Here is a 26,991-nt window from a genome sequence, read left to right on the forward strand (position 1 = left end):
TAACTTTTCCTTGATGACTATTCCAAATTGGACTAAGTTCATCTGAGATCTTCATTTATTAATTCAACACATACTTATTAACCATATTGTATACAAACATATATATACAACCATCTCATTGATAAATGCTAAGAATGAATACATAGAAGTTATACATATATATATCTTTATCTAAATATACATATGTAACTTAAGAAAATACTAATATAGGCCTATCAGTTTCACATTTATCAACAGAGGAGTATCATAGCCTATAGGAATATAAAGTTTAATATTTACACCGGATGTATATTAAAACTGATTTTGTATTTGTGTTATATATTTTAAAAGTATTTCACAGGAATTAGATAAAATAAAACATCAGATGACTGATAAAAATGTGCTCATAGAGTCTAATAATCCTGTAAGGACTCTTGTGCCGCTCTGGGGCACAGACAGAAAAAAACCCTTGAACAACTCAACCTCTGTAGCACAGATAGTCTCCGAAGAAAAATGACTGAATAATATCAGTTGATACAACCTCTTTAGCTCTGCTATTATTGGGAAAGACTAAGTCAGAACACTCAGTAAGGACAGTAGGAATACTTAAGAAAAACCCAGAAACTTTTTTTGACCAGAGAGGTGATGTGATCAGGCTGAGTCAAACACTGCGTTCTGAACTATCTTCTATCACATAAGCGGAGTCTATAATTTGAGTCTAAATTATAATTTTTTCATCTATAATTTGAAAAGAGTATTCTACATGATCCTTCAAATTCCTTTCAATTCTGCCTGTAAGACTTTTTTACACCAGATGATCCGTATTAATGAGCTGAAATTCTATATTTTCCACCTGTCTTTGGAAACAAAATATGGTCAAAGAAACTATATTTTGAGCTATAAATTTAATAAGAACACTTTCTTTTTTGAATTATTTTATTTTATTGATTTTTTAGGGCCGCACTCGTGGCATATGGAAGTTCCCAGGCTAGGGGCTGAATCTCAACTAGAGCTGCTGGCCTACACCACGGCCACAGCAATGCAGGAGCTGAGCCACCTCTGTGACCTACACCACAGCTCGCGGCAACACCGGATCCTTAACCCAGTGAGGGAGGCCAGGGATCAAACCCGCATTCTTATGGATCCTAGCCCGGCTCACCAACTGCTGAATCATGAAGGGAACTCCAAATTTAGCAAGAATACTTTCAATTTGAAAAGTTACTCATACGACTAAAACAGACATTTTCTACTCCTAATCTGGCATAAAACCATTTGTTTTTGAGCAAAATATTTGCAGATGTGCTTTAAAAGTCTAAATTAAGACTTGTTACTTTATGTCTGTTTTCACTTTTTTAAACATTCTGGATAACCATTTGATGTTAAAATTAATGAAACCAAAATTTCAAAAACAAAAAAAAAAAAAAAAAAAGAAAAGGAAAAAGAAAAAGAGGGAACTCTTATCTTTCCGTCTAAGTGTCAGAAGTTCCTCCAGACCCCTGCAGGAACATGTTTTGTAGTTGTCAGTACTGACTCAACTGCTATAGCTCTGCTTTTACCTTTCACTTTTTAGAATAAAAATATTTATATCAATTAATCAATCAAAAAGATAAATGGAGAGTGAAAGGGAAAACCATTGAAGTAGCAGCTGAGCTGATACAAACAGCTGTAAAAGACACTATGAAGAAAATGTCCAGAATAAATAATGACATCTGAGATAACATAAAGATTTTTTTCTTTTTCTTTTCTTTTAAAAATAGCAGCACTGGTTTTCCCTTTCACCATCTATGAATCGACTTTTTGCTGTTGATCACTGAACAAGTAAGTACTGGAATCGCATTCTAATCTTACAGTGATTTTAGATATTACCCATCATGCCAAATTGAATCTTTTGCATTCTGTGCTCAGATAGACACAGTTATGGAATAACAAGAGATGCCACAGGTCAGCACAGAGGTGCACGGGCAGCACTATGCAGAGGTTTGCACAGAATCTTCCCGCAGAGCATATGGCTCCAGCCAGTGCTACTAAATCTTCACTTTTTGAGTATGAAATTCAGCCCCAAAGTCTTTCAAAGTAGGAAAAATAAACTTAAAATCAAGATCATGATATATTTTTGTTGTCAAAAAGCGAAAGTTAAGAGTAAAGCCAAATCTACAGAGCCAATAGTGACAGCTTCTACTGGTCCAAATTCGTAAAGGGGAATTCTGGAGGTTCTCCTAAAATGGAAAGAGAAGAATAGAAAAAAACATTACAGTAAAACACTTTTGTATGTCAAAAAGCTATCTCTAAAATCTTCTTTGAAACACAATTTCTATTTTCATCAATATGAAAATACTTTTGTTTGCGGGAAGAGAAACACTGCCTTCCTAAACCAATTTCTCTTAATTTCTGCATTCTGGCTGGGAAAGTTTTGTTCAGACTTGCCATGTCATCCGTTTTTAAAAATAATAAATACTTTTCTCCTCAAAGAATATGACCCCAGAAGAAAATACTAATGTTGCCTGCCTCTCATAAAAGATGCTGATATATATTATCAACGGACCCTTTTAAGTTTCTTTCCCCCAAGTCTCACTTTTAATCACAGCTTTTAAGTAATTTTTCCTTACTGTTTTTTGAACAGTATACACTAAAATGTACACTGAAGCAGTGGACAATAGATTTAAAAATTTTAATAAGCTTTAACAATGTAAAGTCAAGGTACATGAAAATGAAAGAAATTAAACAGGAGAATCTTGTATTTTAGATTCTATATTTAATTTATTACAACACAAACACTTCATAACAATAGAAGTTTTCATGAACACAAAATGCAATCCTTTTGTTAACCTGCTTGGTCTTCGATGGTATTTCCCCATGTATTGATACCTTTCAGGCCAAAGTAATCCACAGTAACATAGCAGGTTAATGATCTCTTAGTGCTCCTTGACTAAAGGGAGTCACTATTATGAGAGCCTAGTTAACATAAACTAGGTGCCAACTCAGTTAGGTTCAACATGCTTTATTACAAGTCTCACTGATCTGGATTAAAATTAATTAAACTAATATGCTCCTCTTATTTCCATTAAATGTTGCCTGTTGAAGACTGTCGAAATTCTTGGTGATCCATTGTTTACATCAGAGCAAAATAAAACAATAATCATCGTGTTGTATCTGAATCTATACGACCTCAAAACACTCATATAAAAGGTTTGCAGTCATTTGTCTGGTTGCTCATGCTTATACAATGCTAAAGAGATAGATGTTTATAAAAACAAAAACAATTTTTTTATTGCTTAGATGTATTTGTTAAAATTTCCCACCATGCCCAAAATCTAGAGTTGATTAGCACAATGCACATGTAGATAAGCAAACAGTGGGTGACAGTTTATGAAAGGGTAATTTTTTCCAAGCAACGTTACAATGGAAAGCTATAGCAATTTCAAATTGCAGAAGACAAAAAGGTGAGCCAAATTTTATTCAGTAGTTTGTGGCTTTTCAAAGGGTTTAATTTGTCAATAAACAATCAAAATTTAGTCATTCCAAAATGGTTTAAGTTGTGATGAGTATCAGTTACAGCACTGGACTATAATACAGCAGCTCTCCTGGTTCCTGTCTCATTGTCAGCACTCAGGTCTGCCAAGAAGCCTGCCTCCACTAGACCTGAGGAAGAAAGCATCTTTCTCCCCTGTGCTGTACTGAAATCATGACCATCCTGCAGGGTGAGATCAGGCCTTTTGTGGGGCATGATCTGCTCCAAATGGGGTGGATATTCCTGATGCCAATCTTCAGGGAGAAAGCTCATCCTGAGCAAAGAAACTAGAACACAAACAGGAGGCCTCCGAGAAGCAAGAAAGAAGAAATGTTTCTCTCTGGGCTTTTGTTTCTTGAGTTTAGCCTTTAAGAAGTCTGTGGTTCCTTAAAGCTGCTTCTGGGTGGCAGTGGTTGATATGACCTTTGACCCAAGGATCTAGGCCAACAGCCAAGGAAGAGGTTTTGGAGGGCAGTGTTATTCATGCTGCAACCCACTAATGAAACATGAAATCAGCTCAGTGAGCATCAGATCAGTATCTGGAGAGAACAGAAAAGAGCCAGCATCATAAGCAATACAGGTAAACACTGTTTTGTGAAGCGTGCTTGAATGGTATGTGTGTAGTAGGCAGATGTAGTATATGTAAACTATATTTCCTGCTGTGGGTGGTGATCAAAAGTGTTTGAAAGCGCCTGTAGATGATACAGGTCTTGTAACTGAGGTTATAGTTTCACGTCACTCTTTATTGTTTAGACTTTTATAGCAAAGTCATACCTTAATTTTTCATTCTAGGAGTTCCCGTCGTGGCTCAGTGGTTAACAAATCTGACTAGGAACCATGAGGTTGCGGGTTCGATCCCTGGCCTCACTCGGTGGGTTAAGGATCCGGCTTTGCCGTGAGCTGTGGTATAGGTCGCAGACGCAGCTCAGATCCAGTGTTGCTGTGGCTGTGACATAGGCTGGCAGCTATGGGTCCGATTAGACCCCTAGCCTGGGAACTTCCATATGCCGTGGGTGTGGCCCTAGAAAAGGCAAAAAGACCAAAAAAATAAAAAATAAAATTTCCATTCTTTCAGCTGTACCACAACAAACTGAAGTTGAGGTCTTATAGTCCATGCTTAAATTAGAGGATAAAGGAGAAAGAGCCCCCTCCTGTGGCCAGCATAGTGGTACTTATAGGAGGGGCTGCCCAAAGGCAGGAAAACAACTGGAAGAAGTAGTGCTGCAATATTCAACTGCCTCTTTCTATAAGGAGCTTTTTTCTTGTACTATTACCCTGTAAAATTAGGTTATTTTTTATAAAGAAAATCTGGCATCTTTCCTAAACTGTATTTCTTCCTAATCAATTAAGGTGTAAGAAATTGGCTACAAGTGGTTAGAACTGTAGGTTTTCTTGGAGGTAAGATGGTTATATGCGGATTTTATCTTCCAAACTAGGATATTTTAAAGATGAAAGGTGGCATTCACAAAATAGGATACTGTTTTGTGCCCTAGAAATTAACAAAAACCTAAGCTCTGGAAAGACGGTTGATAATGAATAGCTTTGGACAAGAGGACAGGATACAACAGTAAATATTAATACCTCATTTTAATAGGACCTGTGTGATGAGAGATGAAAATTTACGTCCTCAATTATTTCTTATTTAGACTAACCTTAAAGTGAATTCAGTTTGCTGTCATATAATGATTAAGAAGTAGGAGTTGAAGTAAGAGAAGAGGTAGGCCCTAAAGAATTCATTGGGGGGTGGGGGGAACCAGCTGGTCCCAAAGTACTTGCTAAGGGTGAGCCTTCTAAAAGTCATTAAAATGACCTTATTCTTCATTTTTTAGAAACTTACTTGAAGTTTTCTAAGAATGAATTAATTTGAGCAAACAACTTAAAAACTGTTTATAATTTAACATAAAAATATTTAGCATCTATCTTATAAAATGCTTTTAATTTTAAATAATTGCTTTGATTCTTTATTTTCAAATAAACTATATAATTTATATAAACTATGTAATATATACACTATATAAACTATATAAAAAACTACATAATTGATTCTGTGTATAATAATCTCTGGAAGCAGCAAAAAATAAACTCACCTTGTCTTCATACATCCTTTTGGCTTCTCTTAATTCAGAACGTAGTTGAGAAACAGTAGATTCTAGGTCACTGAGTTGACGCATATACATTGAATTTTGGTTTCTTGCTTGTTCTCTAAGAACGGTTAAAGGGGGAATAAGAGCAAATAGCAAACTATGAATAAATGTGATGCCTAAGGGTGCTCCAGCTTTAGATACTTCCACTAATTACTTAATATGGCATTAGTAGGCCAATAGTCTTTTATTTTCCAAAACTGCTTCTTAATAGCTTAAGTTAAAAAATGTTAACTATTAAAGGTAGGTGATAAATACACAGGGGTTCATTATATAATTTTCTTCTCTACTTTTGGATATGACTGAAAATGTCCACATAAAAAGTTTCAACACAAGAGCTCAACTTATTAAATTATTTATATGATATATATACATAATATATATTATATATATAATATTGTACATTGTATATATATACACATAATTTATATATATTTACGCACACATATATAGTGTTTTATCAACTGAAATATAAAAAATATTTGAAACATCCAATCCCAAGAGACCCAAATACTTGCAGTAATATTTCTGATAGGGTTATAAGTTACTACCTACTATATGTTACATAATCTTTTTTGTTCATTTGAATGTTAGAAAAGTTTTACCTTCTTGTAGAATCAATTATGAAGCAATTTTTAAAAAGATTTTAGAACAAAAAATTAATTAAAAAAAAATGATGCTAAGTGACTATCCATTTCAAAGCACCAGGACACACATACTGAATGATTTCCAGTTGACTCTGGATACTATTAGCTTGGCTCCGAGCACTGCTGGCTTTCTCAGTAAGTCCTGTTATTTCAATTTCATGTTCATTTATTAACTGCTCAATCCTACAAAAAGAATTGTTATTATGATTGTTATTTGATACAGATTGTGCCTGACAATGAATTATCCTAAAAATTAATGATTTTCAAACTCTCAAATTTAATGTCTTGTTTTGGCTTTTTGGTCAGGGGGAGCTATATCTGCAGCAGACGGAAATTCCCAAGTTGGTTCCTATGCCACAGCAGTGACAACAGTGGATCCTTAACCCACTGCCATGAGACAACTCCCTTGTTTTGGCTTTGAATATGCTACTCTTTTTTTTTTTTTGGTCTTTTTAGGGCTGCACCCACAGCATATGGAGGTTCCCAGGCTAGGGGTCAAATTGAAGCTGTTGCCGCTGGCCTATAACACAGCCAGATCCAAGCCAAGTCTGTGACCTACACCACAGGTCACAGCAACATCAGATATTTTAACCCACTGAGCGAGGCCAGGGATCAAACCTGCATCTTCATGGATACTAGTCAGATTAACTTCCGCTGAGCCATAACAGGAACTCCATGCTAATCTTTTTTTTTTTTCTGACAAGTATCTAAGTTAGATCCAGAATCCTTCATCCAAATCCATTGGGGGCCAGTTAGGTTTTGGAATTCAGAATTTTTAAAAAATATATATATATTTTTTTGTCTTTTGTCTTTTTGTTGTTGTTGTTGTTGTTGCTATTTCTTGGGCCGCTCCTGCGGCATATGGAGGTTCCCAGGCTAGGGGTCGAATCGGAGCTGTAGCCACCGGCCTACGCCAGAGCCACAGCAACGCAGGATCCGAGCCGCGTCTGCAACCTACACCACAGCTCACGGCAACGCCGGATCGTTAACCCACTGAGCAAGGGCAGGGACCGAACCCGCAACCTCATGGTTCCTAGTCGGATTGGTTAACCACTGCACCACGACGGGAACTCCTAAAGAATATTTAATAACAGTCCTAAACATCATGCGACAGCCCCAGAGCGCTCTAGGGAAGTGTCCCAGAGGCCAGACATATTACTAATGCAATATTTTAAAATAGACACAGTAAATGACAATGACTATAAAAAACTTTGTTAGTTCAGATCAGATTTTGCCAACAAATGAGGGACAAAAGACTCTCATCTTGATGGAACTTAGTCAGATGTCTCTTGGAGATCCCCCCACCCCCTGCCACAGTAAGAAGCTTAGGCTTAGTAAGACTCTCCTAAGTCAGCTAGTGAGAGTCCCCCCACCCTCCTGCCTCCTAGGCATTTTGCGGCACTGACCCCCTCATCCTGCTTCTTGGCTATGAATCCCCATCTGTCCTTGTGTTGAGAGTTGAGTCTGATCACTTTTCATTCAAACTCCTACCCAACAGACTTGAATCAAGTCTTCCCTACTTTTTAAACAAATGTCAGAATAATTTTTCTTTAACATAAGTTTGTCACAAACCTACGAAAAAAAATTCTGTGTTTTAGAGCTTTTTAGATTTTGGAATTGCTAATGAGACTGCAGACTTGTGATATAGTTTCACTATGACCAATTTCTATTCCTCTGTGTGAAACCTACCTATCTTGATGTTGTTGAAGAAGTAGTTCCATTTTGTTCTGTGATTCAGATTTCAGCGCTTCGAGCTGATCCTCTACCTGAGTATAAAAAAAGAGTCATTGATTTAGGAACCGGCAAATCTAAAGCTTGGAAAATTTAAAGATTTTCTAACAATGGGAATGCTTTAGAAAGACAAATACAACTAATACTAAAGTCGAATATATTCTATCACAGTATTTTATTAGGTCTTTCATTTTGGCTATATTCTGATGAAACTATACAGGTAAGTCAGGTTTGTTCCCTTTATTGAGAGAACACTATAGAAGTTCCTTTGTTATTTTAGAGAAAAATGAGAACCTGGCTTACTGTGAAGAGTATTAAAAATTACATGCCTAATACTACTGTCTTAATGAATTTTAATATAAAGCTGATGTAGTGTTCTCACCACTTACTGGAAATATCCTCCCTTTAAGATAAGAAATCTCTGTGTCTAATTCTCTTAGGATTTTACTAATAGCTGAGCCCATGCTGCGGAAGTGGAGGGTGGACATGCTGTCGTGTTCATATATTTTCTTGCCTGAGGCCTCTTCAAAGTCAACTAGGACTGATCGGATTTCTTGAAGCACTCCCTCATGACCAAGCATCATCTTTCTCAGCTGCTCTATCTGGGTGTTGCTATCTTTCAGCATATCCTCCTTAAGGCATTTGGCAGCTTCGAGTTCATGAACTGTATTTTGAAGCTGATTTCTTAAATCCTCCTGGGACTGACTCTCCCTTCGTCTATGAAATAAATGACAGAGAAGAAAGAAATAATGTGGATAAAACTCAGATTCACAGAAGTGATTTTACACTTCACAGAGTACAGCCTAAGATACTTTTAGGTAAGGAATTCCAACCTGATGTCAGCCATGGCATCCCTCTCCATCTGCATCTCTTGAAGTTTTGTTTGCAAATCAATGACTGACTGTCTTAAGTAAAACTTTTGTTTCTCATGCAATTCATTGCTCTGAAAAAAAAAAAAAGTCCTGCAAATTAGTCTTCATCAGAGGAACATATTTCCTTACAGCTAATAATTTCCAAATATCTACATATCGATGATTTATTTTTACGTACACTTGCCTCCCCTTCACCATTGTTCAAGGCCTACTTAGTTATTTCTTACCTAGATTTCTGGAATACCTCAGTTTCACAGTCTCAAACTTTCAATCTCAAACTTTACAACCAAAACATTGTTTCTCAAACAAATCTGACTTCTGGCTCAAGATAGACATAAGAATAAACTCTATTCCCGAAGACAGAAAATTGGTTAAAATTATGTATATAGAAAAGTCAACCCCCCACCTTCAACTGACTTAAAAAATTTGGCAGCAGACAACCACCATTCAAAAATCAAGGTGCTCTACTACAAATGAAGTCACAAAGATCTCTAAAACCAGGCACTGAGAGATTTCCCAGCATAACAGTTGATGTCCCACCTAATTATTCCAAAGTAAAGCCACTACATGCTGCCCACAGAGAGACTGCCATCCGTTTTGTTGTTGTTCATCCTTGAGTGTGAACAAAAGGCCAAAAACCATCGAACACTTGAGGGAACGTTACAAAATAAAAAAAAGAGACCAAGATTAAACAAATGAGCACATATCCAGAAAAAAAGACCTAGAGAAACAAAATGAGGGAAGAGACAGATGGGCTCCAGGACAGTCACTTATAACCAGACACCTGTTTGTACAAGATAGAAATAACAACAGGAACAAGGTAAGTACCTGGAATTCATCTTCTGTGGACACTTTAAACAAAGGTACTGGCAGAGGCAGAGAGGGCTAGGTCCTGCTTAGGCAAAAGATCAGGGGTCTTTTGGGGTCAGGGTGACCCCCAACTCCACATGTGCAGAGAGACCCCTCTGGGTCAGAAAGGGAGGGGGTGCCAGGCCATAATAGGTCCTGATAACTGTCCCAAAACCCTTTGCTCTGGAATCCGTCTTGGTCAAAAGATGCACACACATATTAGGGAGGGCCCTGGGTCAGATCAGGGATGAGAAATAAAACAAGATAACTGGCCAAAGGAAAACAAAGGCCCAGAACTGCCCCATAGAAGTGGTTTAATCACTTCTCTGCTGAGCTCCTCATTCAGGAGAACGCCTGCACCTGCTCTCCTCCTTTGGGTGTGTATTCCTGCTTTTAGCCTCTGTCTGGTCTAGTGGCTAGGATTCTTGGTTTTCACCCAGGCTGCCCAGGTTCAACTCCTGAGCAGAGAATCAAGATCTCGCTTCAAACCAAGACTCACCGCTGTCTCTCTGAAATCCAAAAGAGATAACACAACAATAGAAGAACATTTCCAAAACTTGTATTACAGAGAAAATTGAGAGATCTTTTAGCTCTAACAGACACTATGACAAAGAAATGATCAGAGGAGAAGAAAGAGTTCTTAGAAATTAAAAATATGGTTGCAAACTAAAAAGTTGCAATAGAAATCATGGAAGTCAGGAAAGAAAGGCACCTGACTGAAGACAAAGTAGACAAAAATTTTGAAAGTAAAGGTAAGAGATTTAGAGGTTCAACCTAGGAGATAATATTTAACTAAGAGGAGATTCAGAAAGAGAAAACTAAGAAAACAGAGAAAAAAAGAAAAAACAAAGCAAAACCCCCACACGACCAAATTCCTCAGAGCTGAAAGGCACAAATCTCAGACTACAAGGGTCCACTGAATCTCTGGCAAAGTGAATGAAAAAACAAAAATCCACACTTATGTACATTATAGTGGAATTTCAGAGGTAAAGACCCTAAAGTTTTCAAGGTAAAGCCTTAATTAAGTACAGATATACCATCTACAAAGGAACATGGGTCCAGTTGACATCTGACATCTTCTTAGCGGCAGTGCTGGGTGCAAGGACATGATATTTCAAAGGATTGAGAGGAAATGACTTTCAACTTACCCAGTGTTTTTTTTTTTTTGGCTGTACCCATAGCATGAAAAAGTTCCTGGGACACGGAATGAACCCAAGCCATTGTGGTGACAATAAGGCACAGCAGGGACAATTCCAAATCCTTAACCACTAGGCCACAAGGAACTCAACTTTACCCAACTTAAGTCATTCTCGGGAAGAAAAAATTCATAAAATGTATGTTCCATATACTCTTTAAGAAGCCCCTAAGGATGTGTTTCGACTAAATGAAGAAATACTTCAAGAAAGAAGAAGAGAGAAAACAGTGAATCCTGGAAATCATGGATCCAACCAAGAAAGCAGTGATAGGAGTCTCAAGAAAACAGTTATACAACAGGCCTAAGAAGAAAATCATCTAGACTAGATAAAAGAAGTCCTGGGTTAAAGCAGAGTTTCACAGAAAACCTACATGATAATTTTTAAAGTGAGTATACGATGAAGATAAATAGTATAAGGAAAAAGAAAGGCAATTAGGAAGCACAGGAAAAACAAAAACTACACAAGAAAGGAAATATAATAGGATAGAGAAGAGGACGGACCTGGGCAAAGGCATGAAGGTCTAGAAAAGTATGGCACATCAGGGACAAGCAAGCAGATTGATATTGTGGGATGGAGGGTACGTACAGGAACAGGTAGCAGAAGAGGCTACCATGCACAGGGAAAGATCAGATCACAAAGGCCCTTGTTTAAGTTCGACTTTTAGGCTACAGACTACGAGGATCCAACATGCAAGTGCAAAGCTAACTAAAGACAGCCTGATTCTACATAAGGTACACTTGAAATTTTTATCAATTAATTTCTATACACCATTTAGTCATCATGCATACACATACACCTAAAAGCCTACTCTCTAACACTGCTTTGTAAAGAAAAACTAGGTATCATGATAGGAGAGCAGCCCTGAACTAATTATTAATTATAATTACAGATGAATGTAATTAATTATAACATTTTCAGCTACTCCAGTTTCACCAAGATTATATCAAAAACACAGCAAAAGAAACAATTAATAAAATGAAAAAAAAACTATGGAATGGGAAAAAATGGTATGTGAGCCTCATATATCTGATAAGGGGTATATTCAAAATATATTTAAAAAACTCAATAGTAAAAAAAACAAATAATCCAATTAAAAATGGGCAAGGGACCTGACATTTTCCCAAAGATGGTATACATGAATGACCAAAAGGTACATGAATAGATGCTCAGTATCACTAATCATCAGGGAAATGCAAATCAAAACCACAATGAGACGTCACCTCACACCTGTTAGAATGGCTAGCATGAAAAAAATAAGAGAAAACAAATGCTAGATGTAGAGAAAAGGGAACCTTGTCCACTGTTGATGGAACTGTTAACTGATGCAGCCACTATGAAAAATAGTATGGAGGACCCTCAAAAAATCAAAAATAGAACTACCATGTAATCAGGCAATTCCACTTCTGGGAATATAGGCAAAGGAACTGAAAATACATCAAAGGGATATCTGTGCAAAGGACCATTCTTTATAACAGCCGAGACATGGAAACAACCCATCCATTGACAGGAGAATGGATAAAGTTGTGATGTATGCATATATATCCTGCCATTTATGACATCATGGATGCAAAATGAGGGCATTATGCTAAGAGAAATAAGTTAGACCGAGAAACACAAGTACCATATGATGATCTCACTTATATATGGAATCTAAAAAACAAAAAAACTCACAGAAAAGGAGGTCATATTTGTCATTACCAAAGGCGGGGTAGGGAGAGGGGGAACTGGATGAACGTGGTCAAAGGTACAACCTAAGCCCTGGGATGTAATGTACAACATGATGACAACAGTTAACACTCTGTGTGATATGTCACAGTTGTTAAGAGAGTAATCCTAAGAGTTCTCATGACAAGGAAATTTTTTTTTCTTTTTCTTTTTTTAATCTATATGAGACAATAAATGTTAACTAAATATATTACGGTAAACATTTCATGATATATTTAAGTCAAATCATTATGCAGTACACCTTGAATGCACACAGTGCTGTATGTTAATTATACCTCAGTAAAACCGGGGAGTTCCCATTGTGGCTCAGCGGTTAACGAATCTGACTAGGAACCATGAGGTTGTGGGTTCGATCCCTGGCCTTGCTCAGTGGGTTAAGGATCTGGCTTTGCCGTGAGCTGTGGTGTGGGTCGCAGACGCGGCTCGGATCCCGCATTGCTGTGGCTCTGGTGTAGGCCAGTGGCTGCAGCTCTGATTGGACCCCTAGCCTGGGAACCTCCATATGCCACAGGAGTGGCCCTAGAAAAGGCAAAAAGACAAAACAAAACAAAAAAATAAATAAAGCCGGGAAAAAATTACACCATTAACCCAAGGCATTATGACTAATTATTAACAAAAGATAAATAGGTATGTAGGCTTTTCATCAGCCCAATTTGGAATACTGAAATAAAAGGCACAGGCCAAATTAACACGTTTAACCAATGAATCCACTATTAACTTTCTCTTCCAGAAAGTCTGGGTTCTGTTCCAAGGCACCATGCCATACTGTCTTCCCAAAACGGCAGCAGGAACCAGAGGAAAAGAATGCAACTCACTTCATTTAGTCTTCTCTGCAAATCTTTGACTTGATGTGAATATTCTTCCAAAACACGTTCAATGTGTTCTTTTCCAGGGTAAGGAATGACTTTTCTGTGAGGATCAAGTTCCACCTCATATTTAGGGAAAAAAGGAATTTGCGTCAAAGTCCCGGTTGAAGATGTGTTTTCAATTATTGTTCCACGGATAGATGGCATAAAAAATGGACCTGAAGAACCTAAATATTGAAGGATTAACTAATTAATTACCTAAATAAAATAATCTTGTCTTTTTTTTTTTTTTTTTTTTGCTATTTCTTGGGCCGCTCCCGCGGCATATGGAGGTTCCCAGGCTAGGGGTCGAATCGGAGCTGTAGCCACTGGCCTACGCCAGACCCACAGCAACGAGGGATCCGAGCCGCGTCTGCGACCTACACCACAGCTCACGGCAACGCCGGACCCTTAACCCACTGAGCAAGGGCAGGGACCGAACCCGCAACCTTATGGTTCCTAGTCGGATTCATTAACCACTGCGCCACGACGGGAACTCCAAATTACCTAAATAAAATAATCTTGTGGCACACATTATCCCAGGTAATTCCCTTTCCGAACCCCAAAGAAGCTCAAGGTCTCACGGGGAGAGAGGCAGTCTCTGGGAGGAGGCACAAGGTAAAGGGAGAGCAGGTTAGGGAGGCTAGTGACCGAGGGACACTTGAGCTGACAGAGCCTCACAGCATCTATGACCAAGACAGCTTCATCTGGAAGATGGGAGGAAGGAAGGGCATTCCAGGCAGAGGGAGTGCCGTCATCACTAGCGAGGAGCCTTGAAGTGGCAGGGCTTATGCTGGATGGAAGGAAAGTAGTGCCCAGATAGGAGATTAAGCCTTGTGGTCATGCCAAGGAGCTTGGACTTCACCTTGGAAGCTCTAGGGAATCATGGGAGGGGGTATCTAGGACTTGAAGGGAGGGGATAGTATAACCAGGTCTGGGTTCTGGAAAAGTTCCCTGGCTTCTATGTGGAGAAAGCACTGGATGGGGGTAGAGGAGGAAGAGAACCCAAGTAGGAGAAGGCCCTTCCCAGTGCAGCAGGACAGGGTGAGGGCCTGCCCTAGGGCAAAGGCCAGGAAGACAGAAACAAAGGCCTGGATTTAAGCAACATATGTGTAAGTAACAGAGAGGGGCCGTCAAAGATTGCTCTTCAGTTTGGGCCTGCAGAAACATCCAAGTAATGGTGTTGAATTGCAAATACTGTACAAGGACTTGAAGTCTGGGAGAGGGCTTTGCTTTAGGAATAAGGACCTGGGAATGAGCAGCATGAGAGTTCCAGTGATGCCCTGGAGTCAACGGAACCATCAGGGGTAAGGAACAGAGTGAAAGGAGAAGAGGGCCAGGAAGAGCACTCTGGGCAAATATTAATGCTTACAAGGAAGGCAAGAAAGTGAAACCCAGTGACAGTCATGGAAGGCTCCCAGAGAGTACTATATTCAAGCCCGCACTGGTTCAGACTAAGGAACAGAGATGGTGAGAGAGAGAGAGCAAGGCTTTTTCACGAGCAGCCTGAAAGAAGCCCCTCAGATGAGAACATGTGCCACCTTTCAGGCACAAGGAGGAACTCGAAGTCAGACCCAAGGGTCCAGTGGCTGGTACCAGGGGCTGTAGGTAATGTAGTGCTGAGCTGTCAACCAGTGCCCAGCTCATTTCAGAATTGTGATGGACACGTGCGCCTGTTTATCGCTTTCTGAATAGGCATGTGCCTGCCCACCATTGTACCCTGGGTGTCACAGGTCTTCTGAGTGTCCTCACACTTGAACCTAATGTACATAAAGAGATTCTGGCCTTTCTGTGAATGCTGTGTTGGATCAGACTGTTAGAGGCCTTCTTAGCAGAGTGAGTGTACTTTTTATGTGAGAGAAATACAAATACAGAAGGCAAACTGTAGAGGTTTTAAAACATGCCCACAAATTCTTTGATACTCCTTCCTTTAATAGGTGGCAGTTAATTTCCCTCGCTGTAAGAGAGGAGAAACAAGAGTGTCTGTGCATATCTATGTGCGTATGTGTGTGGCATCTGCTTAATTTTGCATAAAGGAAACACTGGAAGAATAAGACAGACTCCCATGACAACTGCCATCAACAGAGGTACAGGGATGCGTGCCAATAGAACAGGAGGGACACAGGTGGCAGCAAGAATCCGCTGATTACACCTTTTTATGAAGGGTTCACTTTTGAAGCATATACATGTTATACATATTCAAAGATAAAATGAAATTGAATGCCAACAGAAACAAGCAAATCGAAGTGTACAGTAAGTTGACAATGTAACCTCAAGGAGAAAACCGTTTTGTCAAATAACTTTAGAACACAACTCCTGACTGCACATGAACTTTACTTAGTAGGTAAGTGGTTAATGTAACAGTGTTGCTGTGACGCTGGAACAATTTTGTGTGTACTGTAGAAGAAAGAAAATAAGTGAACACACTGAAGTTTCTGGAAACTTGAGTTTTCACTATAAGGGAAGTACAGATATGAAATGGGAAGATAAGAACTCGATGGTACTGGATTTGAATTTGAGTTACTAGTGTGAACTTAAGATAAAAAAAAAAAATCTAATTCCTTGGAGTTCCTGTCGTGGTGCAGTGGAAACGAATCCGACTAGGAACCATGAGGTTGCAGGTTTGATCCCTGGCCTTGCTCAGTTGGTTAAGGATCCGGCGTTGCCATGAGCTGTGGTGTGGGTCATAGACACAGCTCGGATCTAGTGGTGCTGTGGCTGTGGTGTAGGTTGGCGGCTACAGCTTCAATTTGCCCCTTAGCCTGGGAACCTACATATACTTGGGGTGCGGCCCTAAAAAGAAAAACAAACAAACAAAAAATCTAATTCCAAGCTTTAGACACTGAACACTCCTAGACACACCCAAATACACTTTAAAAGCAATATGCTTTTAAAGATCCTGGTGTCTGAGTACTATTTACTACTAAAAGGAACCAGGCTCCTTAGCCAATTGATTCTAGGCCTGGAGGAACAGGAAAAGGACAGCATGAGCCTAGAACATTCTGTTTTGCCAGAAAGCAGTGAAGTGGGCTTATGTTTTAAAAAGACACAGAAAGAGTTCCCTGGTGGCCTAGTGATTAAGGATTCAGTGCTGTCACTGCTGTAGCTCAGGTTCAATCCCTGGCCCAGGAACTTCTGCATGTTGCATGTGTGGCAAAAGAAAAAAAAAAAGATAAAAGACATAGAAATTGGCTTAAAGTGGCTGGCCAAATTTGGTACAATTGAGCATCAAAAGCAAAGTGACTACAATGCATTATAGCACTTTGAATTTAAAAGCAATCTATGGATCTATAGTGATAATAATAAAAGTTTTTCTTTTGTGAAAAATAGAAGCTAATAACTATGGTAAAACTAGAGAATCATCAATGCAATAATTAATTCAGGCAAGGAATGTCAATGCTAAAACTACTGAGTAAAAGATTATTTAGTACTAGGACATTCAGTAGGTCTCAGTAGGGCTAGCCTGGTAATTGATAGGTTACTTATTAATTGTAAAGGGGAAAGTCTAACTTTAAATCATCGGGATCTGGCAATGTGTGCTCCCTAAAGTTTGATGTAAAAGTAGACAATGTCACTTACGTAAAACCTGCCCAATTATTTTAATTTGAATCTAAACACGACAATCGGAAAAGTCTAGAAGGTGGAACGTTCTATAACACAACAGGTCTGGACTCAAAGAAATGCCATCAGAAACAACAGCAAAAGGACAGAGGCTGCTTACAGATTTAAAGAGAGTAAAGGGACCAGACAACAAAATACAGTACATGATCTCTGACTGGATTCTTTGAAAAGTTTACTAACTTTTTTTTGGAACAACTGGGGAAATTTAAATATGAATGCAAATTAGATGATAGAGCACTGACAGTAATTTTCTTAGATCCAATGATGTGGCCATGTATAAAATCACCCTTATTCTAAGATGATGCACATTTAGGTTTTGAGGCAAGAATCATGATGCCTTCAACTTCAGCAAAATGAAATATAAATTGTAGGTATAGAGATAAAGAAAATATGGTAAAATGCCGACAACTGGTGTCTCAGTTGAAAGGTATTTAAGGTCTTCAGCGTACTATTTTTTTCAATTTTTCTGCCATTTTGGAAAAATTCAAAATAAAATGTTGGGCAGGGGAAGAGGTCACTGGAGTCAGCAAAAAAGAGAAAATCTAGTCGTTTGGGCCAGAGTGATTTCCCTGGAACACTAGGTTCAAATGTCCGAGGGCAATGGTGTTACGGGATGATGATGATGTGTCTGGAGAGGGAGTGACAGCTCCTGAGCTCAGTGCCCGTGCCCCTGATGAGAATGAGGGAGAGAGGGCAGGCGGGAGGTGAGCGAGGGCTGATGGCTATAGCAGGGCGGAGGTGACGATGACATGAGCATCCTAATGAGCAGAAGCTTTTACAAAACAAGGGTGCTACCATAAAGGTTTTTCAGCAGGTTGGTGAAACCACAGGTCTGGAACTGAGAATGAACTCGGGATGCTTTCTTCCCGAGGAGAGAGACAAGGCAGGGGAAGCAGGCAGGGTACAGGTCACCTGCCCAACGGCAGGATAATCCTGCCTCCTCTGTGCTGCCCTGTTCTGGTTCTGTCGTGTTGTAGAGAACTAGTCTTCCCAGGCTCTGTTCCTTCCCGTTTCCTGGCAGGTTCCCAATGGGAGGTGCTGGTGAAAGGTCAGAGGCAGGAGGCAGCATCGAGAGGTTACAGATGGATGGCTCCTCTCTCAGGCCCTTGGTCTGTCTCCAGCTGCTCCTCTCCCCGGCCTTGGAAGGGCTGCTGGCAGTGAGTGGTGGCTCCTGCAGGCAGCTCTCTCCGTGGTTCTATGACAATTTCCATTTTCAGGGTCCTTCTAGTCCCAAGCTGGTAGCAGCTTCCTGCAGTGGCTAATCTCTGAGTTGTCTCATCTCCTGTGAGGCTTCTCAGCTTTTTTTTTTTTTTTTTTCTTTTGTCTTTTTAGGGCCAAACCCATGGCATATGGAGATTCCCAGGCTAGGGGTTGAATCAGAGCTGCAGCTGTCGGCCTATACCACAGCCACAGCAACAGCAACATGGGATCCAAGCCATGTCTGTGACATACACCAGAGCTCACGGCAACACTGGATCCTTAATCTACTGAGTGAGGCCAGGGATCGAACCTGAATCCTCATGGATACTAGTCGGGTTCGTTAACCTCTGAGCCATGACAGGAATTCCCTCCTCAGCTCTTTCAACACCCGTGTCACCAATTCCCTGTATTAAGTGCCACCTATTTATTCCACCTGTTTCTGTTTTCCTACCTGCTGTTGACTGAATTAATTTCCATCAGTGTTGATGGGAGCCTGAACTAAGACATCCTAATGAGGCAGGCAAGGGAATGGAGAGAGAAGATGCATTCAGGAGACATTTCGGACAACGGAGGGAGCAGAGGGTACCTGACTGGACCTGGAGGTGTAGGGGAGGGGATTTAAGGTAAAAGAAGTCAAATGATGTGGAATTCGGGCTTGGAGAGGACAAAGGAAGAGAAGGCATTTAGAGAAACATGGCCTGTGCTGAAGGGCCGCAACATGGAAACAATCTTGAAACCAAACAAGTAAACATCTGCTAAAAAACAGATATGCTATTTTAAAAGACTAAAAAAAGCAGAATTATAAATAATCTGGTAAACATTCATGACCAAGGTCTGCACCCTGCAGAGTTAAAACTAGAACAAAAATAGGAGCTTGAACAAATACATGATAACTGCATATTTCTCATTTTTTTCCCATTTTGTTTTATAAAAAACACATACCTGCATTGGATGTGATGCCACTACTTGACAAGAGCTCTTCATTATTTGCTTCACAAGGTTTTTGTTCCATATTAAATATGTGCTACCTCTTCTTAGAGATCTTGAAATATGAATGCTTCCCTATTTAGGCTTTTTGTTCTTATCTATAATAGACAAGGATTAACAAATTTTTTTTAATTAAAAAAATAAAAGACAGGGATTCAATCTTTATTAATAAGGTATTACATGCAAAAAGTTCATAGAGAAAGAATTGACTTTGTTCATATTTGAAATTCAGTAATAACTTTTCACTTAGGAAATACACAGAAATATATTACTACCTAAAATTAATAAGTGAATAGAATCTTACTGTATAACTTATTGATTTGAATAGCCAAGTGGCTTATTAAAGACAATCTGAAAATAAAAAATGAATACTTTATTTATTTTTTTTGTCTTTTTGCTATTTCTTGGGCCGCTCCCGCGGCATATGGAGGTTCCCAGGCTAGGGGTCTAATCGGAGCTGTAGCCACCGGCCTATGCCAGAGCCACAGCAACTCGGGATCCGAGCCACGTCTGCAACCTACACCACAGCTCACGGCAAAGCCGGATCATTAACCCACTGAGCAAGGGCAGGGACTGGACCCGCAACCTCATGGTTCCTAGTTGGATTCGTTAACCACTGCGCCATGACGGGAACTCCAAAAAATGAATACTTTAATCACTATGATTATTAGCACTCTGATTTGGGGCAGAGTTTTTTTTGTTTGGTTTTTTTTTGTTTTTTTGTCTTTTCAGGGCCACGCCCGTGGCATATGGAGATTCCCAGGCTAGGGGTCTAAGTGGAGCTGTAGCCACTGGACTATGCCACAGCCACAGCAACTCGGGATCTGAGCCACGTCTGTGACCTACACCACAGCTCCCGGCAACGCTGGATCCTTAACCCACTGAGCAAGGCCAGGGATCGAACCCACAACCTCATGGTTCTTAGTCTGATTCGTTTCTGCTGCACCATGATGGGAACTCCTGGGGCAGAGTTTTTTTTTTTTTTCCCTCTTGCGTTTCTCTCAGAAAATTACATTGTCAAATAATGGAGAAAATATTTCCTCAGTAAAATTATTACAAATTATGAAAAAAGAATCACAAACCAGCAAATTGGGAATCACTAGTAAAAGTTATAAAACCTCTTTGATATCAAACAGTGCTCATAATTTCAGGTTAGGCCAAGTGGGGACTTCTGGGTTTGGATAACAATGCAGTGGCCTGATTCCAAACCTCCCTTCATCCTCTGAATATCCGTAAAGTCAACAAGAACAACAAACAAATAAAACCACGTGGGCTCCCAGCCTTCAGCATTCCAGGAGACAGAGAATGCTGCAATTGTCCAATCACCTGGAAGTAGAGGAAAATGTTTTTCCAAAAGGGCTCCCACCTTCTACTGGCCAGTACTGCAGGCCCGTGGGGATGCACGACGGGAAAGAGATTGAAAGGATTGAAAGGGAGCAGAGGGCTGAGGACAAGCACAAGGTCACCCCAGAAAGTAAACAGAAAAAGCTGGCTACTCAGCACAGGCTGGAACTTGACAGTCTGCAGTCTTGGATGTGCAGAGAGGATGTCAATGTGGGCGTGGACCAGAAGAATCAGCCTCCGAGAGGGGCTTCCAGGGAGAACTGGATGTGGGGGGAAGAGGTGGGCTCCCCTGGAGGTGGGAATCAAAGGAAGAAGGGAGAAAGGAAAACTCAGGAGCCGCAGAACCAAAGGGAAGCAAGATGCGCCAACACTCCTTTCACCTTCATCACCTGCCACTTCCATCGTAAGAGAGAACAAAGAGAACGCACAGAAGACAGCTCTCTCAGACCTGGAATCTACCCACGAAATGAACAGGACAAGATAAAAAGGAGCCCTCATCCACACAAAACTATCACAAAATGTCAGACAATGTGAATAAAATCTTTTCTGCTCCTGAAGTCTCCCTCAAGCCTTCCCCCCAACAAATACAAAGTCAAAGAAACCTGTAACGCCACCCTCCAAATGGAACTAAATATTCTCAAAACAGGCATTTGGGGATAATGACAAATCACCCTTGACTCGGAATTGTAAAATACAACAACAGAAGCAGAAAGAGAAATAAAACAAGCAAACAAACAGGAAGAAATGAAAGAAGAGGTGATACAAGTCAGGAATGAATGAAAAGAAAAAGATAAACTTCTATGGGAAATGAAGAGCAAATTACAAACTGCTCAGGGAGGACAGACTATAATGTGAACTTCGTGAAGGCACTGAGGAAAATCAGGAAAACATCCAAGAGAAGGAAAACTGAGACAAGCGAGAAGGGCGAGAGCAAGAAAGTGAAGGAGATGGAAGACAGGCATAGGGAGCGGAGCATACCTGAAGACGAAGTCTACACCCAACAATGAAACAGAACTATTACTTAAAACCATAATCCAAGGAAGTCTCCTAGGAATAAGGTAAGACCCAAATTATACATTTTTCCTACTAGGGAAGATCAAGAGTGATCAACTCTGAAATATATCCTAATAAAACAATACTAAGAGACTTTAAAGATTATGAAAAAAATCCAAGGCCTTCAGGCGAAAAAGGATGAAATAATTTACAAAGGCAAGAGGATCAGAATGGCAATAGATTATTCAAAAACAGTATACAAAGCAAGGCAACAGTACAGCAGCATTTTCAAGAAATATAAGGAAAGTACAAACCAAAGATATTATATCTAGCTAAGACCTCCTTCAAAAGAGCCAAAGGCACAGAAAAAAAGCAGTTCTGAACCTGCCAGAACACTGCACACATGCGTACCCTCTGAGGAAGCTACTAGCAGGGGTGAAGCTTTGTCCAACCAGCAAAGGTGGCAAAGGGGTAACAACTGATGAAAAGCTTTGGCTTTTCTGTAGGTTTTATTTTTTATTTTTTAATTTTTTTTGCTTTTTAAGGCCACACCCATGGCATATGTAGGTTTCCAGGCTACCGCTGCCAGCCTATACCACAGCCATAGCAACGCAGGTTCCGAGCTGTGTCTGCGACCTGCACCACAGCTCACGGCAACACCGGATCCTCAACCCACTGAGCGAGGCCAGGGATTGAACCCACAACCTTGCGGTTCCTAGTTGGATTCGTTTCCACTGTGCCACAATGGGAACTCCCAGGTTTCAAAGATTTCAAAATAAAATCTGGGGAAAAGGTAAGGATGAACATTTTTTTAAAAGGTGACTAGGAACACTGAAAAAAGACTGATGTAAACATTTAAATATTCAACTGCAGGGCTGAGACTAAAATATGGGTGCAGTAATACCATTAAAGAACAATATATAAATATTATATGTGTGACAAAGGAGATCAGATTAACCAAAGATGGGAAGAGAGAAAAAAAGGGAAAGTAGAGATCACTGGTTGTACCATTTAAATCTGACAAAAAGCAAAAGGTTAAGTAAGAAAAAAAGGGGTTTATAGGTGCAGTACAGAAAGCATTTAGGCAAAGCTAACCACTTAGAATAAAAATACAAATCTTAAGTGACAAAAGAATTTTAAAAAGAAAAAGAATATCAAATAAACAGAGTAGACATAATACATGGAGTAATTACACCACAATACAACAATGTAATTATTGTAATTATAACGTGACAAAATTTAGAGCAAACACAACAGTCTTGTCATTAAACCTGAAGGGACTTAACTTGCTTATTCAAAGAAAAGGATTTTCTAACTGGCTCTCAGAAAATTCAGCTCTGGGAGTTCTCACTTTGGCACAATATGTTAAGGATCTGGCATTGTCTCTATGGCAGCTCAGGTTCGACCCCCGGCCCTGCACAGTGGGTTAATGATCCAGTATTGCCGCAACTGCAATGCAGCTACAGCTCAGATTTCATCCCTGGCCCCAACACCTCCATATGCCATTGAGGCAGCAAAAAAAAAAAAAAAAAAAAAAAAATCAACTCTGTGCTGTACCCAAGAGGACTAAAGGCACCAATTTTAAAAGACTATAAATAATGTCACGGACAAAGATTCACTAAGCAAATGAAGCAATAAGAAAGCATGGGTTAGGAGTTCCTACTGCAGCTCAGCAGTAAGGAACCAATTGCTATCCATGAGAAAGAATGGATTAAAATCCTGATCCCAGACCAAGTCGTCTTCAAGCCAAAGAGTATTAAATAAGACAAAGGGCACTTAAAGTAAAAAACAAAAAAAAAAAAGCAAAAAAACAAAAAACAAAACAAAAAAAACCCAACTGACAATATGGTTCCACTCTTCTGTATAAAACAAAAAATGTTCTGTCACCTATTTTATGATAGTTTGGTATTTCCTTACCTTTTAATTATAATAAATGACCTCTAACATGTTTTTTTAAAAAAAATAAAAAGCAACGTTCCACAATAAAGATATAGTATCTCTGACTCTGTGTACTATATAACACAGCAACCACTTAGATAAAACATAAGTTATAGGAGATGCAGTAAGAACTATAGAAACAGGGAGTTCCCATAGTGGCCCAGTGGTTAACAAATCCGACTGGGAACCATGAGGCTACGGGTTCAATCCCTGGCCTTGGTCGGTGGGCTAAGGATCCGGCGTTGCAGTGAGCTGTGGTGTAGGTCGAAGATTCGGCTCGGATCTGGTGTTGCCGTGGCTCTGGTGTAGGCCAGTAGCTACAGCTCTGATTAGATCCCTAGCCTGGGAACCTCCATATGCTGCAGGTGCAGGCTTAGAAAAGACAAAAAAAAAAAAAAAAAAGAACTATAGAAACAGCAATGAGAGACTTTAATAGGCCGCTCAGTATGAGATAAGTCAAGTGGCCAAAAAATAAATAAGGATATAAAATATTTAGGTGAAACAATCATTAGGGTAGACTTTTTGGATAAATATTGAACATTACATTTTGATAACAGAGAATGTACCTTCCTCTCAAGTGCACATGGAATAGTAACAAACCCAATCATACCCTAGGACACAAATAAAAGATCAGTAGGTTCCATAAAGTGGAAATGTTATAAACATCCCCCTCTGGTCACAATGTAATAAAACTAAAAATTAAAAGTAAAACCCCAAAGCAAAAAGGCCCTTCCAATTGGAAATTAAAAGGCCTTCTGGAGTTCCCGTCGTGGCGCAGTGGTTAACGAATCCGACTAGGAACCATGAGGTTGCGGGTTCGGTCCCTGCCCTTGTTCAGTGGGTTAACGATCCGGCGTTGCCGTGAGCTGTGGTGTAGGTCGCAGACGCGGCTCGGATCCCGCGTTGCTGTGGCTCTGGCGTAGGCCGGTGGCTACAGCTCCGATTCAACCCCTAGCCTGGGAACCTCCATATGCCGCGGGAGCGGCCCAAGAAATAGCAACAACAGCAACAACAACAGACAAAAAAAAAGACAAAAAAAAAAAAAAAAAAAAAAGGCCTTCTATTAAATAACTCTTGTGTGATAAGAAAAATATAAACAGAAATTTTAAAAAATAATGACAATGAAAGCACTACATATCAGAATCTGAGATACATTAAGGCAATTCAAAGAGAAAAATTCCTAGCCTCAAACACCTATTTCGATTTTTAAAAAAGAATGAAAATGAGTGGATTAGATTTCTAACACAAAAAGGGAGGGGACAAAAATTATAAGAAAGGAAGCGCCTGGTAGGAAATAAAGTTAAAAGCAGAAATTAATGAAGGAAACAGAAAAACAATAGACCAAATAAATGAATCAGAATCCTTATTCTTAAAAAAAATATAGACAAGGACCATCAAAATGATGGAAAGAGAAAGATCACATAAAACATAGTGCTTATCATTTTTATATTAATTCACAATGTAAGTATAGTGTTAGAATTTTTTTTGAAAACTTTGAAGGTAAAAACAATTTTTGTCGAACAGAATTCCTTTTTATTTCACTCACAGTTTCTCCCTTTTAGATTACTGAGGCTCCATGTGTCAAAACTACAATTAGATAAACTCTACCTTAACATGTTTAGGTAGTAGGGTAGAGAGATTCCATAAAGAATGATAACAAATGGAATGTTACTCAAGATTGCTAGGCAATTTAAATGTTCTAAATAGAACAAAATTGCTATTTGGAAAAAAAAACCTCATTTAAACAAGTTTTATCATGGATGTTTGCTGTAGGACTTAACTTACACACTAAAATGATGCATTTGGGGATTCTTTAGAGTGGTGAAAGACACTCAGAAAGTATAAATTACTGAGTAATGTTATTATCATAAATTACGGCTAGATTGAAAGCATGAAGGAATGAGCAGGACAGGGGGAATCAAAGCCCATCACCAGGAGATCACACACTAATCACTCTGCTTGGTACCAGAGGTTTTAGTATCAAGAAGGAAACAGAACCTATAAGCAAGATAAGCAGAATGGGTACAAGAAGTTGGAGAAGAGAAGAGAGAAGGTTTGACTTTAGAATATTCTGATATGGAAACCATGTTTTACTTTGGCATAAGGTGATGATAATAAACTCATTCATCAGTATCCACTGATTGGTGGTAAGTCACGAAGAGTCACAGTGCTTCAGAAGGAAATTAATTTTTTTTAGAAAATTAACAGTTTAGGAGTTCCTGTCATGGCTCAGTGGTTGACGGATCCGACTAGAAACCATGAGGTTGCGGGTTCGACCCCTGGCCTTGCTCAGTGGGTTGAGGATCTGGCATTGCCGTGAGCTGTAGGTTGCAGACTCGGCTTGGGTCCCGCGTTGCTGTGGCTCTGGCGTACGCTGGTGGCTGCAGCTCCGATTCAACCCCTAGCCTGGGAACCTCCATATGCCGTGGGAGCGGCCCAAGAAATAGCAAAAAAGACCAAAAAAGACCAAAAAAAAAAAAAAAAAAAAAGAATTGCAGCATTATTCCTATTTTCAGGCATAAAACTTAAGGTATATGGATTCCTGAGAAAACAGAGGGGTTTTCTGCCTCGATAAGTCATAAAATTGTGAAAATGCTGCACTGTGTTGGTTTGGGGATCATAGCATGAACTTGTATGTGTTTGATTTATTTATTTATTTATTTATTTTTGTCTTTTTGTTGTTGTTGCTATTTCTTGGGCCGTTCCCGCGGTATATGGAGATTCCCAGGCTAGGGGTTGAATCGGAGCTGCAGCCACCAGCGTACGCCAGAGCCACAGCAACGCGGGATCCGAGCCGCGTCTGCAACCTACACCACAGCTCACGGCAACGCCGGATCGTTTAACCCACTGAGCAAGGGCCAGGACCGAACCCGAAACCTCATGGTTCCTAGTCGGATTCGTTAACCACTGCGCCACGACGGGAACTCCATGTGTTTGATTTAAATCTCTGAGTAAAGTACACGGATGAGACCTCGGCCTCTTCTAGTGTGCCCGAGATTTATTAAGAACATCTCTGCCTGATTTAAAATCATGAACGGGTTCACATGGAAAGCAGCCTCAAGCTTCGGACAAGTAATAGCTAGGTAACGATTCTACTCTGGATATTTAATCGGAATGTTGCAGAGAAGACCTTAGAAACCACAGGCTACAAAAAGATGCCTTTTGAAGAAAAATAGTTTATAGGCTTTAGTTTTTGTTACACCAAATAAACTAAAGCTAAAGGGCTTAAAAAGTGTCTCCTGGGTTCTTATACCTTCTCCTTGGCTCCCAAAAGGCCAAGGCTGGTCCCTAACTTGACCAGCCCTCAGCTTGATTTTTTTCCTCACGGCTACGTAATGTGAGCTCTTCTACGACTGGAAGGATATAACTGTCTCCACAATAAGCTAATTTAGAACCCATGCTCTATTTTGAGTGG

At 39.7% G+C, this 26,991-nt stretch overlaps 1 protein-coding gene across 50 annotated transcripts in view; it reads right to left on the bottom strand.

The window, feature by feature from the left end:
• CCDC158 (coiled-coil domain containing 158) overlaps positions 1 to 26,991 on the bottom strand; it is a 99,537-nt gene that overhangs the window by 66,110 nt on the left and 6,436 nt on the right. For 17 of the 50 annotated variants that reach the window (XM_084972548.1, XM_021101460.2, XM_084972534.1 and 14 more), the window contains 7 exons: positions 19,257 to 19,399; positions 13,464 to 13,681; positions 8,840 to 8,949; positions 8,396 to 8,723; positions 7,965 to 8,041; positions 6,348 to 6,458; positions 5,575 to 5,689 (listed from right to left, as the gene is read on the bottom strand). In XM_084972548.1, coding sequence (XP_084828674.1) covers positions 5,575 to 5,689; positions 6,348 to 6,458; positions 7,965 to 8,041; positions 8,396 to 8,723; positions 8,840 to 8,949; positions 13,464 to 13,681; positions 19,257 to 19,326 — 1,029 coding nt within the window. In that variant the 5' untranslated portion in view covers positions 19,327 to 19,399. Of the gene's footprint in view, positions 1 to 2,134; positions 2,196 to 5,574; positions 5,690 to 6,347; positions 6,459 to 7,964; positions 8,042 to 8,395; positions 8,724 to 8,839; positions 8,950 to 13,463; positions 13,682 to 19,256; positions 19,400 to 26,991 lie in introns of all 50 variants that reach the window. The other 33 variants (XM_084972552.1, XM_084972554.1, XM_084972557.1 and 30 more) reach the window with 8 other exon arrangements.

The sequence above is a fragment of the Sus scrofa genome, chromosome 8 (assembly GCF_054392235.1).
Source record: "Sus scrofa isolate SSC_HxYL_T2T_F1_AM1 chromosome 8, Sscrofa_HxYL_maternal_Yorkshire_Landrace_v2.0, whole genome shotgun sequence".
NCBI classification, from domain to species: Eukaryota; Metazoa; Chordata; class Mammalia; order Artiodactyla; family Suidae; genus Sus; species Sus scrofa.